At 38.6% G+C, this 14,421-nt stretch overlaps 1 protein-coding gene across 3 annotated transcripts in view; it reads right to left on the bottom strand.

Annotated features, from left to right (window-relative positions):
* Nucleotides 1–4,225: 4,225 nt before the first annotated feature.
* LOC126259511 (zinc finger protein 271-like) overlaps nucleotides 4,226–14,421 on the bottom strand; it is a 124,343-nt gene continuing 114,147 nt past the window's right edge. For all 3 annotated transcript variants that reach the window (XM_049956364.1, XM_049956366.1, XM_049956365.1), the window contains exon 4: nucleotides 4,226–7,791. In XM_049956364.1, coding sequence (XP_049812321.1) covers nucleotides 6,276–7,791 — 1,516 coding nt within the window. In that variant the 3' untranslated portion in view covers nucleotides 4,226–6,275. The remainder of the gene's footprint in view (nucleotides 7,792–14,421) is intronic.

Genomic DNA, 14,421 nt, shown 5'->3' with positions numbered 1-14,421 from the left:
CCACAAAGAGGAAGCATAAGTACCTGTCCCTCTTCTATTAACAGTGTACCATAGGTTTCTAGAGGAGCAAAATGTCCTTATGATTGGGATAAAGCACACGCCATTCCCGTTTTTCCAGAACGGTCATCAAAAAGATGCAAAAAACTATAGGCCTTTATATCTGACATTGGTCTGTTGTAGAATTTTGGAACATATTTTCTGCTCATGCATTACAACATTTCTGGAGACCAAAAATCTGATCTGAAGGAACCAAAAACAACAGCTATGTGAAACCCAGCTTACTCTGTTCACCCACAAGACTCAGAAAGCAGGAGATACAGGCACCCCGGTAGATGCCGCGTTCCTCAACTCCCGGAAGGCATTTGATACAATTCTGCACTGCCGCCTGATGAACAAAATATGAGTGTATGTAATATCAGACCAGCTGTGTGATTGGATTGAAGAGTTCCTAGCAAACAGAACACAGAATGTCATTCTGAAAAGAGAGAATTCTTCAGATGTAGAAGTATCTTCAAGCACAACCCAGGGTAGTGTTGTAGGAGCATTACATTTTTTGCAGATGATGCTGTTATACACAGAGAAATTGCAATACAAGAAAATTGTAGCGAAATGCAGGAAGCCTGAAAAGGATCGAAGCTCAGTGCAGGGAGTGGCAATTGACACTCAACATAAAAAATGTAACATATTGTGAATACATAAACAGAAAGACAGTTATTGTATGGCAACACAATTGCAGACCAATTACTGGAAGTAATTACTTCCATACAATATCGAGGAGCATGAGTATGGAGCGATCAGAAATTGCACAACCACATACAATTAATCGCAAGTAATGCAGATGCCAGACTGACAATCGTTGGAAAAATCCTCACGAAATGTAGTCTGTAACAAAGGAAATACATCACTGAACACTCGTTCGACCAGTACTTGAATATTGTTCGTCAGTATGGGATCCGTACCAGATAGGACTGAATACAGAAGATTTAAAGAAGAGCAGCACATTGTATTACAGGTAAGCATGAAAATGTCACGGAGATTCTCAGCCAACTCCAGTGGCAGTCACTGCAAGAGAGGAGTTGCACATCACAGTATGGTCAACTGTTAAAAGTTCCAGCCAACCAATATACTGCTTCCTCCTGTGTATGTTTTCAAGAAGACCAAGCAAATCAAGTAAAAGGTGTAATAGCATCTACGAATATAATGTTACAGGAAGTGCCTGTGATGCTTCTCTCTGATACTATTTCATTGGTTTCGATGACAAATCAGTCCACATATTTTAGTATTGGAGCTCCACCACTGGACAATGTGCAATCAGAATTACGCACATGCGAATATCGTGAGATTTCACTGTTGGACCAAATGCAGCTCTCTGTCAAATACAACTAAGTTAGTCAGATACTGTCTTACCTGTGGCAAACATTTTTGGACTGGATGCATACTTAGCAATTGGGTTCTCTATTCAACCCTTGGTGCCATGTGAAGCTATGGATACTACTTGCTCTCAGTTTGCACTGTTGTTTGAGGGGCAGTTAGTGAAGGCTTTGAACTTTCATGCTCACATAGCTTTGAAATCTTTGGTAAGGCTCCAGTTCTTTCAAAAATTGTAGGTCGCCACCTGCTTGGAGGAGTTTTTGAGTTACTAAATTTCATTTTTATCACATTCAGAGTTGGTGTATGTTCACACTCACGGTACATTTTCTATGACCTAGCACTGGAACAGGCTGATGTTGCAGGCCTAGAGTAATTCATACGGGTTAGAAACTGCTAGCTTGGGATGATTTACAAACACAGACTACAATAAACAATATACAATATGGGAGGAACATCATGTGTGGCTCCAGAAGCTGCACGCAGAACTTGGGATCCCAGGCTTGGCTCTTTGTTATCAACTAGTGATGCGACAGCACGTACTTCCCTTGCTCTCCCCTCCTGTTTTTTGTACTTTGGTCTGCTGTACCTTATCTGTGGTCACTCCTCCTAGTTGGTGGCTTGCTCACCTTCTTCAGGTGCAGTCTCTGTATCCCCAGTATTGAATTATGGTATGCTTTTCACCTAAATCAAAAAAGCTGTTCTTAGTGAATGCCACTCCCTCAACTTACCATATGACAGATATAGAGTGCATAAAATTCTGCAAGCACTCATACATGAAGTGAAGCTAGAAATGGACAGACTGGAACAGCAAAATGTGCTTTCCCTTTTATCTTGTAGCCAATGGGCCCACCCTTTACTGGTAGTCAAAAGCCAGGTGGCTCCCTTCAATTTTAAACTTATAGTGAATGAGCAAGCAGAAGAAGATTCAAACCCCTCACTGTGCACCAACGAGCTTTTTTCTAAATTGCCTGGGTTTCAACATTATTCCCAAATCCATCTCACAGCAGTTTATTTTCAGCTTCCATTAGATGATAAGCCCAGGAAAATTTTGATGTTGAACATCCCCTTTGGCTTCTATCAACACAATTCATTACCATTTGGAGTCACTAGCACAGCAGCCATATTTCAAAGATTTTTGGAACAGGTCATTATATGCATTCCCTACAGTGTAAACTATCTTGATGACATTTGGTAACAGGATGTAATAACAAAGAACACGAACACAATTTGCATCCTGTTTTTGCAGCACTCAAGCTTAATTGTTCAAAACGCTCCTTTTTCCAGACTTGTGTTACTCACCTCAACAACATTCTCAGTAAATAGGGCCTACGACCCACACAAGAGTATGTCACGGAAATACACAAAATGCTGGTCCCCAAGTGACTAAAAGATCTCCAAGTATTTTCAGGCAAGGTTAACTATTATGCCTGGTGGCTTTTATCACCTGCCCATTGAATCATTTACGTTGCAGTTGGGTTCCCTTTCATTGGTTGAATGTTTCTGAGAAGGCATTTCAGACCTTGAAATCAAGGCTTCAGTTTGGAACAAAGTACCAGCTTCACTTACTGTTAATTCTGCCTACAGATACCTCATTGCCATGGCATAGAGGCCATGCTGTCTCACAAGCTTGTCAATGGCCCTGAAAAACCTAAAGCATTTATGTTGAAAACATTAAATCAGGCCCAGAAGCATTACTCCCAAACTGAAAGAGAGACATCAGCTATCATTTTTGGTGTGCAGAAATTTCACCTTTTTTGTACTGCCAGAAGTTCCATTTAATTACGGAGCACAAACCATTATTATCACAGTTTGGACACAAGGTTAAGCTGCAAGAATGCACTGCTTATCACCTGCATTGGTGGGCTTTGTAGTAATCAAACTATCAGTACTCTATACAGTACCAACTGTCCAGCCAACAATCAAAAGCAAATGCTTTCCCTCAGCTTCATACAGGCCCAGATTTGGAAAAGTATGCAATGGTCTATTTACAGATAAACACCCAAACACAGCAATCCTTGGAAGATTTTCCAATCAGATCTAAAAATGTTGCAGCAGCATCCATGCTTGATCTCACTTCTCCACCATGTCTTCACAGGAAGAACAAGCAAGCTGTTGGCCACAGTACCGTTGTCCCACTAATGCTTTGTCATCCGAGAATATCAACTTCAAATTTGTCATGTCATTCTGCTACTAATCCAAGAAGACGACAATTTCTGGTTGATGGTGTGACATCCCTGCAGCAATCAGTGTTGAGCTACTACACCATTTGAATTGGGGGACCATCAGGATGAAGCATCTGGCCCAGCACTTTGTCTACTGGCCACGTATGAATGACATAGTTACACAGCTAATATGTCACTGTACAGCTTGCCAAGCATTCAATCAGCGCCCTCCCCTGCCACCCCCACTGTCTTATTGTCCACAGTCAGGACCTACTCAGCTATGGGACCACAGCCATGTGGATTTCACTTGCCTCTTCCATGGAATAGTGTGATTTATTGTGGTGGACTCCTTCCCTCATTTTCCTTATGTTGTCAGGCAGCAGCAGACAACATCAGCAATAGTAAGGGACTATCAAAGTAGCACCTCCTCCCCTCCCCCACCTCGGTTATGGACAACAGATCTCAGTTCACGGCATCCAAGTTCATGTGATCCTACGCTTGCAATGGGATTAAGCACATGACATTCCACCCTTTAGTCCACCTTCTAATCGCTCGGCAAAATGATTCATTTACACTTTTAAAATGTGAATGGCCAAAGCCGTGGGGCAGCTAAATCAGATTCAGTTCTTAATACCTTTTATCTTCTAACCCATTAATTAACATTAAGTAGTAAAATAACCAAAGATTCAGAATTTCAGCATACCAAAGCATTTTTCCATTTTAAAAAATGAGACTTAAAAATTACAACCTTTTGCATTTACAGTCTCTCACAATACAGAAAATAAATAAGAAGTTCTTACACTGTACAGTAAAAGCATTTTAATATGACCCATGGTCATAACACAGCAGAATTACTATACGGGTGTCTTCATGAGGCACTGCTTGATCTTCTCTTTCCACCACCTGAGTGTGCTGAAGAGCAAGTGATGCCATTTCACACGAGCATCCCGGTGTGAGTTCGCACTCTTATGTGGACCTGAGGTTGGATTCAGGGATCCAATGCAGCACAACAGGGAAGACAGCTGGGACTGCAGGCAAGATACTGCATCTCCAGTATCCAGATGCCCACCACAACAGTGACAGCCACCTGCATCAGGCCCTCCAACAGCGTGACACAGATGATGGGCATCTGCTCCTTCCATCCCACTTATGACAGGGAACCTCCACAAACATCAGTCTGGCTTCTCTGCTGGAAGAACCAAAGCACCTCAAAGGCTACTGGTACCAGTGTCGGTACAGTACCATCTCTGGAGCCTTTTCAGTCTTTTTTTTTAACCAGGCCATGAGATGACAAATAGAAATGAAGTAACAACGTTCATGAACTGCAAAATCTCTCTACATCAACCAAGAAGGAACACATTCTTGAGTATTGTTGTGTGAATAAAATAGATTGATTTGATTTCATTTACTATAAATATCAGCAAGTCTTCTGTTATATTATGATGGGTGATGTAATCTTTTCAGTACTAAGTAGATGAATCTAAATATTCAAATACACATGTAGAATCACTTCTGTTTCTCAATCAAATCCCTTCAGATGCCGGATAACAATCAACTGCACCTTTTATATGAAATACAGACTGAGGTGTTATAGCTATATGCCAAATTACATAGGTGGAGATGGTTATTCTGAGGTTCTGTAGAAGTCATCATGATTGTTGGTATAAAAAATTTCACTGGCAGTCCTACTATTTTTATGTTTTCTTCGACTTTGAAATTATGATAATACATTATTTCTTTTTTCTTTAGAAAACCTGAATCACACTCTCCCTGTGTCAAACCACCAAGCAAAAATGAGAACAGTACAACGTCAATACTGAAAAATAGTTAGCACATAATCAGTCCAACTAAACAACCTGAACTTCAATCAGCTGTTGAGTTATTCAGGCATGAAAATATGTCTCTGCATGTTAACATGTCCAAACAACGCTGGCAAACAAGCATAACTCTTGTACACATATTCTTCTTGCCCAGTGGTCAACTAGGGGGGATAAGTTATTACGTTTACAGCACTGTCAGAAAGGCAGGCCTGTGGGTTTAAATATGTTTGCAGCACTTAAAGAATTAAAAATTATAACATTAAGTAGTAAAATAACCAAAGATTCAGAATTTCAGCATACCAAAGCATTTTTCCATTTTAAAAAATTCGACTTAAAAATTACAACCTTTTGCATTTACAGTCTCTCACAATACAGAAAATAAATAAGAAGTTCTTACACTGTACAGTAAAAGCATTTTAATATAAAATGCAAGACAAATTATACAACCTTACTATCCTCTTCTGTTCTGTATACATTGCTATATGTTCCATTGCATTATTTGCATATTAATAACACCCTAAAATTACGTATGTTTCAAATCATGTAACATACATAATATGTCTATGTAGCAGTTGTTATTTGGATGATAAATGCTTAAATAAAATTATACTATAATTTCTAAAATATTGTTGCTGTACCACTAATTTTAATGTAGACTGCATTTTCTATGACTTTAATTCATTCTCAAAAAATGTTGCATTAATTAATAGATGAAATCATTTGCATGAAGTTGATGTACATATTAACTTAAATTTTATCAAAATTTGGAAGTTCAATATGATGTATACATTCTTAAGGTGGTAAACATTGAGAACACTGATCAGTTGATCTTGTGTTCATGAGTGATTCATCTGTTTTGCCACAGTTTTAATCCCTCTTACAAAATCTGCATTTTTTGTTTAAGAAATGTAAAATTGTTTTATTATACGTTGTTACTTGAATCAGGATGATTTTCATAAATGTGTTGATACATAGATTCTGGGTTTACTAAATGGTGACAAAAAGGACATTTCATGCAATTCTCGTTTCTGCTAATGTTGGATGCACGACTGTGTTCACTAGTACTTTTCTTTAAGTGTTTACGATTGTTACTTCGATTATAATTCTTATTTTTGTTTGTAAATTGTGCACAATGAGCGTAGTCTGTCTCTGTCTCCTCTGACTGTCCCAGACTGCTGCTAGGTACGTTTATTTGTTTTGCTTTTAGAAGATCATTTTCATGTAGTAAATTTACATATCCATCATTGTTTCGATGTGGCTGGGGTGCGTATTCTATTGCATACTGAGACAACTGTACATCACAAAATGGGTATACTTTGTTATTGAGGCACTTGTGGCTGAGAAATACTTGCTTGTTTGAGTATATTTTGGTGCAATATTTACAGTGATAAGATTCATCACCTGAATGTGTATGAAGATGAGATATTAAACCTGCACGATTCACGAATTTTCTATTGCAAAATGTGCAGGACAAATCTGTTGCTTCTGCTGCAGTGTGAATTTTCTGGTGTCTTTTCAGCAATTTTTTAGAGCTATATACCTTAGCACAAAGTGTACATTGGTTGACCTGGGATGCACATAATGAGTTATTATGATCTGTTGAAGCTTTCTCATTTATTTCAGTTACTGTGTTATCTGAGGGCTGAGTACTACTATGAACAGTTGAAGTTTCCAGGGATGTTGCAGATGCTGTGTTGTCTAATGGACTATCCATATTGTACGAGACTTTAGAAGACATCTCTGTATTGTCCACTGAAACATTTTCTACAGTTGACTGCATAATTTCTTTTATTTGATGAACTCTGTTATTTTTGGAACTGTTCTCACCAGAAACACAATTACACAAAATGAAACAACGCTTGGAATTTAAATGCAGTGAAAGGGATGAAGCAGTTTCAAAGATTTGCCGGCAATGATCACAAACAAATAGCTCAGGTGGTGAAGTAGTCAGATTAGTAATACTCTTCTCTTTTTGTCCTATTTTGAACTGTTTTATAATATCTAATTTATCAGTGTAGGATTTGAATGAAGATTTCTTGTTAACTTTTTCACTGTGTGTGGTTATATGTAATTTTAAAATTGAATTATCGGCGAATTTCTTGTCACATAAATTACATTTCAGCAACATATCTTCTGTGATATTAACTTTTACTTTTAAATGAGTCTGTTGATGTGTAAGCATTTCCAACAGTGAATGAAATTTCCTTTTGCATTTGCATTTATATGTTGGTGACCTTACCATATTGTGGACTATGGCATTGTGCTTCCTAAATATTTTCTTAGTTTTAAGATACTTCTGGCAAAAGTTACACCACTGTAAGTCTAAATTTCCTGCTAAAGGTGCTGCTCTTGTTTTCATCAATCCATCATGTTTTTGTCTCTTCCCAGACTTGCCATCTGGCTGTGGTTGGGCGAGTGTCTTCAACGTATTTTGTGGCCTGTGTAAAATTTTGAAAACTATAAATATCACGTCAAATTTCAATAGCTAGAAAACATAAATTAAAGGGAAATATCAACTGAGAGTATATGACATGGTAACAATTTGATGATATTATACATAACATGACAATTTCAGTCAGAAAATTAGAAGCAAACAAAACCAATAAATCAGGATGGTCAGAAGCATATTTGAACTGTCGTCGTCCTGAATGTGAGTCCAGTGAGCTAATCACTGCACCACCTCACTTGGTTGAGACAAAAGAGTAGTATCTCAAGATCTATAGCATCTTGCACCTCAACATTTTCTAATGTATCTCTTATGGTTTTACCTATCATTGTACACTAATCTAATATCATGTAGCATGTGTTGCTCACAAATCTCTTACCTAAACTGTGGGGCTTTGGCGCACTTATTTGAGTTTCTCTGAGAAAAAGAGAGAATGGAACGTAAAATGATCATTTCTGAGAGTCACAGGGAACAGTATTCACATGCCACATAAACTACAGAGCCAGAGGCGCAACAAGAGCCATAAATGATGTCAAGTCAACAGGCAAACTCTTCCTGGAAACAGCCCTACGACTGTTTGAACTCAAAGTTGAACCTGTTGCAATTTACGAATTGGAAAACATATAGATTCATCTTAAGAAGACAGATCTTGAAAAAATAGAGAAGCTGAAGGCTACTTACTTAAAAAGGGTACTATGTCTCTCCAAGTACACATTCTCGAGCCTTGTGTATGAATTGGCCAGAGAGCCCTTCTTCATAGAAGAACTGCGACTGAAGCAATTACTACCAGTGACAACAGCCTACCAGGACTTATTGACGAAATGCAAGATACGGAATGATTTCTATGTTACAGATGCCATGACAAACTGTGAATGGACACAGGGAGGATACGAACTCCACCACGAAGTGACAAGACTCTCCGTGCACGGTTACCACAAACCGTGCAACACCGAGTTTTCACGAGCCCAGCACGAGCTGTATATGTGCGAGGTGCAGTGACCAGTGTGAGAGATATCATGTGTTAATCTGTAGGATGAGAACAGAATTGCTGGTGAAATTCTGTAGAGACTAAGAATAATAATAGTAAAGAGAGAATAATTCCTGTACTTCACAAACTAAATGGCCAGTTTGGCTACAATAAATCTATTATTATTATTAATAATATTTGTGACAAAACACCTTTCACTAAAGGACTACTTATCTGAGAATTTAAACATGACAGCACATCAACTGAATTAGTGTCAGGTAAACACCTTTCCCTAAAAGACAACTTATCTGACAAGTTAAACATGACAGAACATCAATCGAATTAGCATCAGGTACTCTTCTAGTTCCAAGTTAAAAAGGTGGGTAGCCCTCTTGCATTTTATTACGATTACTGGTTTCAGTGTTAGCTATCTTCAGATTTATTGCAGCAAATGTAACAGAATTAACTTCCTAGATTTAACTGTTTCCATGCACAATGACAGGTAAATCTGGAATTTTTCGGAGGCTTACTACGGATACCATTATTAAGAACACTCGTGTCACTTAAAGGGATACAACCAGGCATATTTTCAGGCTATGCTGAAAAGGATGATGAAATTGGCACTGATGATGACAAAATTAAAAAAGGGTTTAATATTGTAAAAAAAGTGGCAGTAGCATTTGGTATACAGAAGACGACATTATAAAAAGGAATATTAACCTCAAACAAAAAGTGGACTATTCACAAAAAGCAAGAGACATTGTATATGAAGCAGCTGGCAAAAATGAAAAATACCTCATGATGACCTATAATTGGACAGTTTCAGACCAAATTGTCAGGCGTTTCAGGGATACTAACAACAGGGTCAGTTTTCAGATGAAGCACTTAATCACATTTTAACCTAGCGTAAAATAAAAAACAGTAAAAGTAAATTACCAAGTTCAGGACCGTATAAAGTATGATAGCAAAAATTCGAATGGAAATATATAAACTGGCAGAAGTGTTTAAACCTCATTTAAAGAACATAAATATCAAAATAACAAAACTGTCTTCGGTACACATCTGCCAACTAACAAATATGCAGACAGAAACATTCAGAAAACCTGGACATATTGCTTAAATTTCCTAAAGGCCATCTACTTAACTTGTTGGAAAAGTTAGCAATTTTTTGTCATAGGAAAAGGACTTGTGAAATACTGCTCAATCAGCAGAGTGAATTCAATCATAGCTCCTACTTTGAAATGCTTACTTTGAAATACTCACACAAACGTGACTGACAAAGCATATACACAGGGCAAACTGACAAAGCATATACACAGAGCAAGAGGATTGGTGGATGGTTGTGGACTTGCAGTTTTGTCAGCAGACTACACAGAAATGAAGAAGATGGTGTGGCTGATGTTTGAGGAAAACAAGCTTCCCAAGCACTACGTGATGGTGCTCGAGTTACAGAGAAGTGCAGGAAATAAAACTAAATAGTTAAAACAGCATTCACGTTAGCTCTTGCCATAGCCATGGCAGTGCGCATTTGGGTGTCTGTGTGTGCAAAGGTGTGTATTTTTGCTACAAAAAGAGCTAGCACTCAAAGGCTAGTGTAAATGCTGTTTTCTGTTAATGCGTTTCTGTCATTCATGCATCGATTCCTTATAGATGAGTGGCTACCTTTCCCATATTTTAAGTATTGCTCCATCCAGGAATTTCCATTATTGTTAAACTAAATAGTTAATAGTACACAAGAAGGAAAATTTGTGTCACTGTAAATGCCTAAATTAATTCTGGAGATCTTCTCTCAGCTAGCGTTTTTGTTGTTTTAGTAGGAACAAGATGGAATACATAATTGTCACTATTGAAATTTTATTTTATTTTGCATATTATAGCTGTAAAACCTAAATAAAAATTCAGGGCAACTTTTTCTGCAAACTCATGTGTTTTTTAAACAATTGTTTGTCTTATATGTATATTACTCAGTCCACCAGACAATATGAAGCATGCATCAGTGTTTATGTAGGATTATATAAAGATGAAAATACTATCCATTTGCACACTTTTAAATTGTTAAATGTACAAACTTTCAATAGGAAATTGAAAAAGAATGTAGGAAAGTCATCGAAAAGGAAGAAAGTTTTGTTGTTAGGCAGTTCTCATGCCAGAGGTGTAGGCCAACTTCTGCAGGAGGAATTAGGACCAGAATACCAGGTCACAAATTTTTTCAAACCAAGTGCTAGTCTGGATAAGGTGACAGAGGATTTAGGTTCACTCTGTAAAGGATTTACCAGGGAAGACACCATGGTTATTGTGGGGGGGCCAGAGATCCTGGGTACAGTATAGAGCGTGACCTGATAAAGATTGCGTCGGCATCGAGACACACCAATGTTGAATTTGTATCTGTCCTGAGACACCATGACCGGCCTCATTTGAACTCTTCTGTTGGGAGAGTTAATTTGGAGTTGGAACAGCTGCTTAGGTCGGGTGCAGGGGCTTATATTGGTGTGGTTTATGTTGATTCTCTCAGTAGGTGGGACTATACCAGGCATGGCCTACATCTCAACAGGAAAGGGAAGGGTAAACTGGCTGGGGTAATAGCAGGAAATTTAATGGGGGGAGGCACTGCCATGAATGGTAAAATACCAGTGGTTACAGGTGTTGGAGCAGCACCTTTTTTAGGATAGGTAAGACAGAAAGATGTCAAGTTCTACGAGAGGTCAGGATTGAAACAAATCTTCAGTTTAGGAAAGAAATTAAACAGCACAATTCTAGCACATTGGATCACCAATCACAGCTGTCAATTATAAATTTTCACCGATCACCAGAAATTTTATCTCCACCAAGTTGTATCTCAGTCCTAGGTAATTGCATTGATGCATTAAAGTCACCCAACCCAGTTGACATAATCTGCCTCTCTGAACACCATGTGACCACTGGTATAGGAACTAGGCCTAAGCACAATGAGGAGCTCAGACAGGAGAGTACTGCAAATGTTAGAATAAGGAAAGGTTCTCATAAAATTATAATCAAAAATAATGTAAGTATATTTCATCAAAATATTGGGAGTTTAAACAATAAAATAGATGAGCTTCTGGTTTGTTTAGAAGATTTAGAAGCTGAGGATGAAATAGATATACTATGCCTGTCTGAGCATCGCATTGTTACTGATATGGATAAGGTAAATTTAAGTGAATGTAAGCTCTCTGCACATGAAATTAGAGAAAATATGGAGAAAGGAGGAGTTGCCATATATGTCAAAAGTTATCATTGTGCAAAAAGTATAGAAACAAAAAAGTTTTGCGTAGAGAAACATATAGAAGCATGTGCCTGTGAGCTTAAATTAAATAAAGGCACATTTATAATTGTAACTGTATATAGGTCCCCATCGGGAAATTTTCATCTATTTCTGAAAAATTTGGACTCCTTGTTGTGCTATCTGTCAGACAGGGGGAAGCAAATTATTATTTGTGGGGACTTCAATGTAGATTCTCTGAAAGAGGGTAATAGGAAAAACGACCTTGAAGTATTACTCGGTTCTTTCAGTTTGACACCCGTTATTGATTTTCCTACTCGGGTGGTAAAGGATAGCAGCTCACTGATAGATAACTTCTTTATAGACCCCCCCATGAACCATAGACCTTGCCGTTGGTTGGGAGGCTTGCGTGCCTCAGCGATACAGATAGCCGTACTGTAGGTGCAACCACAACGGAGGGGTATCTGTTGAGAGGCCAGACAAACGTATGGTTCCTGAAGAGGGGCAGCAGCCTTTTCAGTAGTTGCAGGGGCAACAGTCTGGATGATTGACTGATCTGGCCGTGTAACACTAACCAAAACGGCCTTGCTGTGCTGGTACTGCGAACGGCTGAAAGCAAGGGGAAACTACGGCCGTAATTTTTCCCGAGTGCATGCAGCTTTACTGTATGGATAAATGATGATGGCGTCCTCTTGGGTAAAATATTCCGGAGGTAAAATAGTCCCCCATTCAGATCTCCGGGCGGGGACTACTCAGGAGGACATCAGTATTAGGAAAAAGAAAACTGGCGCTCTACGGATCGAAGCATGGAATGTCAGATCCCTTAATCTGTCAGGTCGGTTAGAAAATTTAGAAATGGAAATGGATAGGTTAAAGTTGGATATAGTGCGAATTAGTGAAGTTCGGTGGCAGGAGGAACAAGACTTTTGGTCAGGTGAATACAGGGGATAAATACAAAATCAAATAGGGGTAATGAAGGAGTAGGTTTAATAATGAATAAAACAATAGGAATGCGGGTAAGCTACTACAAACAGCACAGCGAACGCATCGTTGTGGCCAAGATAGACACGAAGCCCACGCCTACGACAGTAGTACAAATCTATATGCCAACTAGCTCAGCAGATGACGAAAAAACTGAAGAAATGTATGATGAAATAAAAGAAATTATTCAGATAGTGAAGGGAGACAAAAATTTAATAGTGGTGGGTGACTGTAATTCGGTAGTAGGAAAAGGGAGAGAAGGAAACGTAGTAGGTGAATATGGATTGGGGGTAAGAAATGAAAGAGGAAGCCGCCTGGTGGAATTTAGCACAGAGCACAACTTAATCATAGCTAACACTTGGTTCAAGAATCATAAAAGAAGGTTGTATACATGGGAGGGGCAGATGTGGACTCTGACCACAATCTATTTGTTATGAACTGTAGATTAAAACTGAAGAAACTGCAAAAAGGTGGGAAATTTAAGGAGATGGGACCTGGATAAACTGACTAAACCAAAGGTTGTACAGAGTTTCAGGGAGAGTATAATGGAAAAATTGACAGGAATGGGGGAAAGAAATACAGTAGAAGAAGAATGGGTAGCTTTGAGGGATGAAGTAGTGAAGGCAGCAGAGGATCAAGTAGGTAAAAAGACGAGGCCTAATAGAAATCCTTGGGTGACAGAAGAAATATTGAATTTAATTGACGAAAGGAGAAAATATAAAAATGCAGTAAATGAAGCAGGCAAAAAGGAATACAAACGTCTCAAAAATGAGAGCAACAGGAAGTGCAAAATGGCTAAGCAGGCATGGCTAGAGGACAAATGTAAGGATGTAGAGGCTTATCTCACTAGAGATAAGATAGATACTGCCTACAGGAAAATTAAAGAGACCTTTGGAGAAAAGAGAACGACTTGTATGAATATCAAGAGCTCAGATGGAAACCCAGTTCTAAGCAAAGAAGAGAAAGCAGAAAGGTGGAAGGAGTATATAGAGGGTCTATACAAGGGCGATATACTTGAGGACAATATTATGGAAATGGAAGAGGATGTAGATGAAGATGAAATGGGAGATATGATACTGTGAGAAGAGTTTGACAGAGCACTGAAAGACCTGAGTCGAAACAAGGCCCCGGGAGTAGACACATTCCATTAGAACTACTGACAGCCTTGGGAGAGCCAGTCCTGACAAAACTCTACCATCTGGAGAGCAAAATGTATGAGACAGGTGAAATACCCTCAGACTTCAAGAAGAATATAATAATTCTAATCCCAAAGAAAGCAGGTGTTGACAGATGTGAAAATTACCGAACTATCAGTTTAATAAGGCACGTCTGCAAAATACTGAAGCGAATTCTTTACAGACGAATGGAAAAACTGGTAGAAGCCGACCTTGGGGAAGATCGGTTTGGATTCCGTAGAAATATGAGAAAACGTGAGG

This window comes from Schistocerca nitens, chromosome 5, assembly GCF_023898315.1.
Source record: "Schistocerca nitens isolate TAMUIC-IGC-003100 chromosome 5, iqSchNite1.1, whole genome shotgun sequence".
NCBI classification, from domain to species: domain Eukaryota; kingdom Metazoa; phylum Arthropoda; class Insecta; order Orthoptera; family Acrididae; genus Schistocerca; species Schistocerca nitens.
This window is presented reverse-complemented; position numbering and strand designations above follow the sequence as displayed.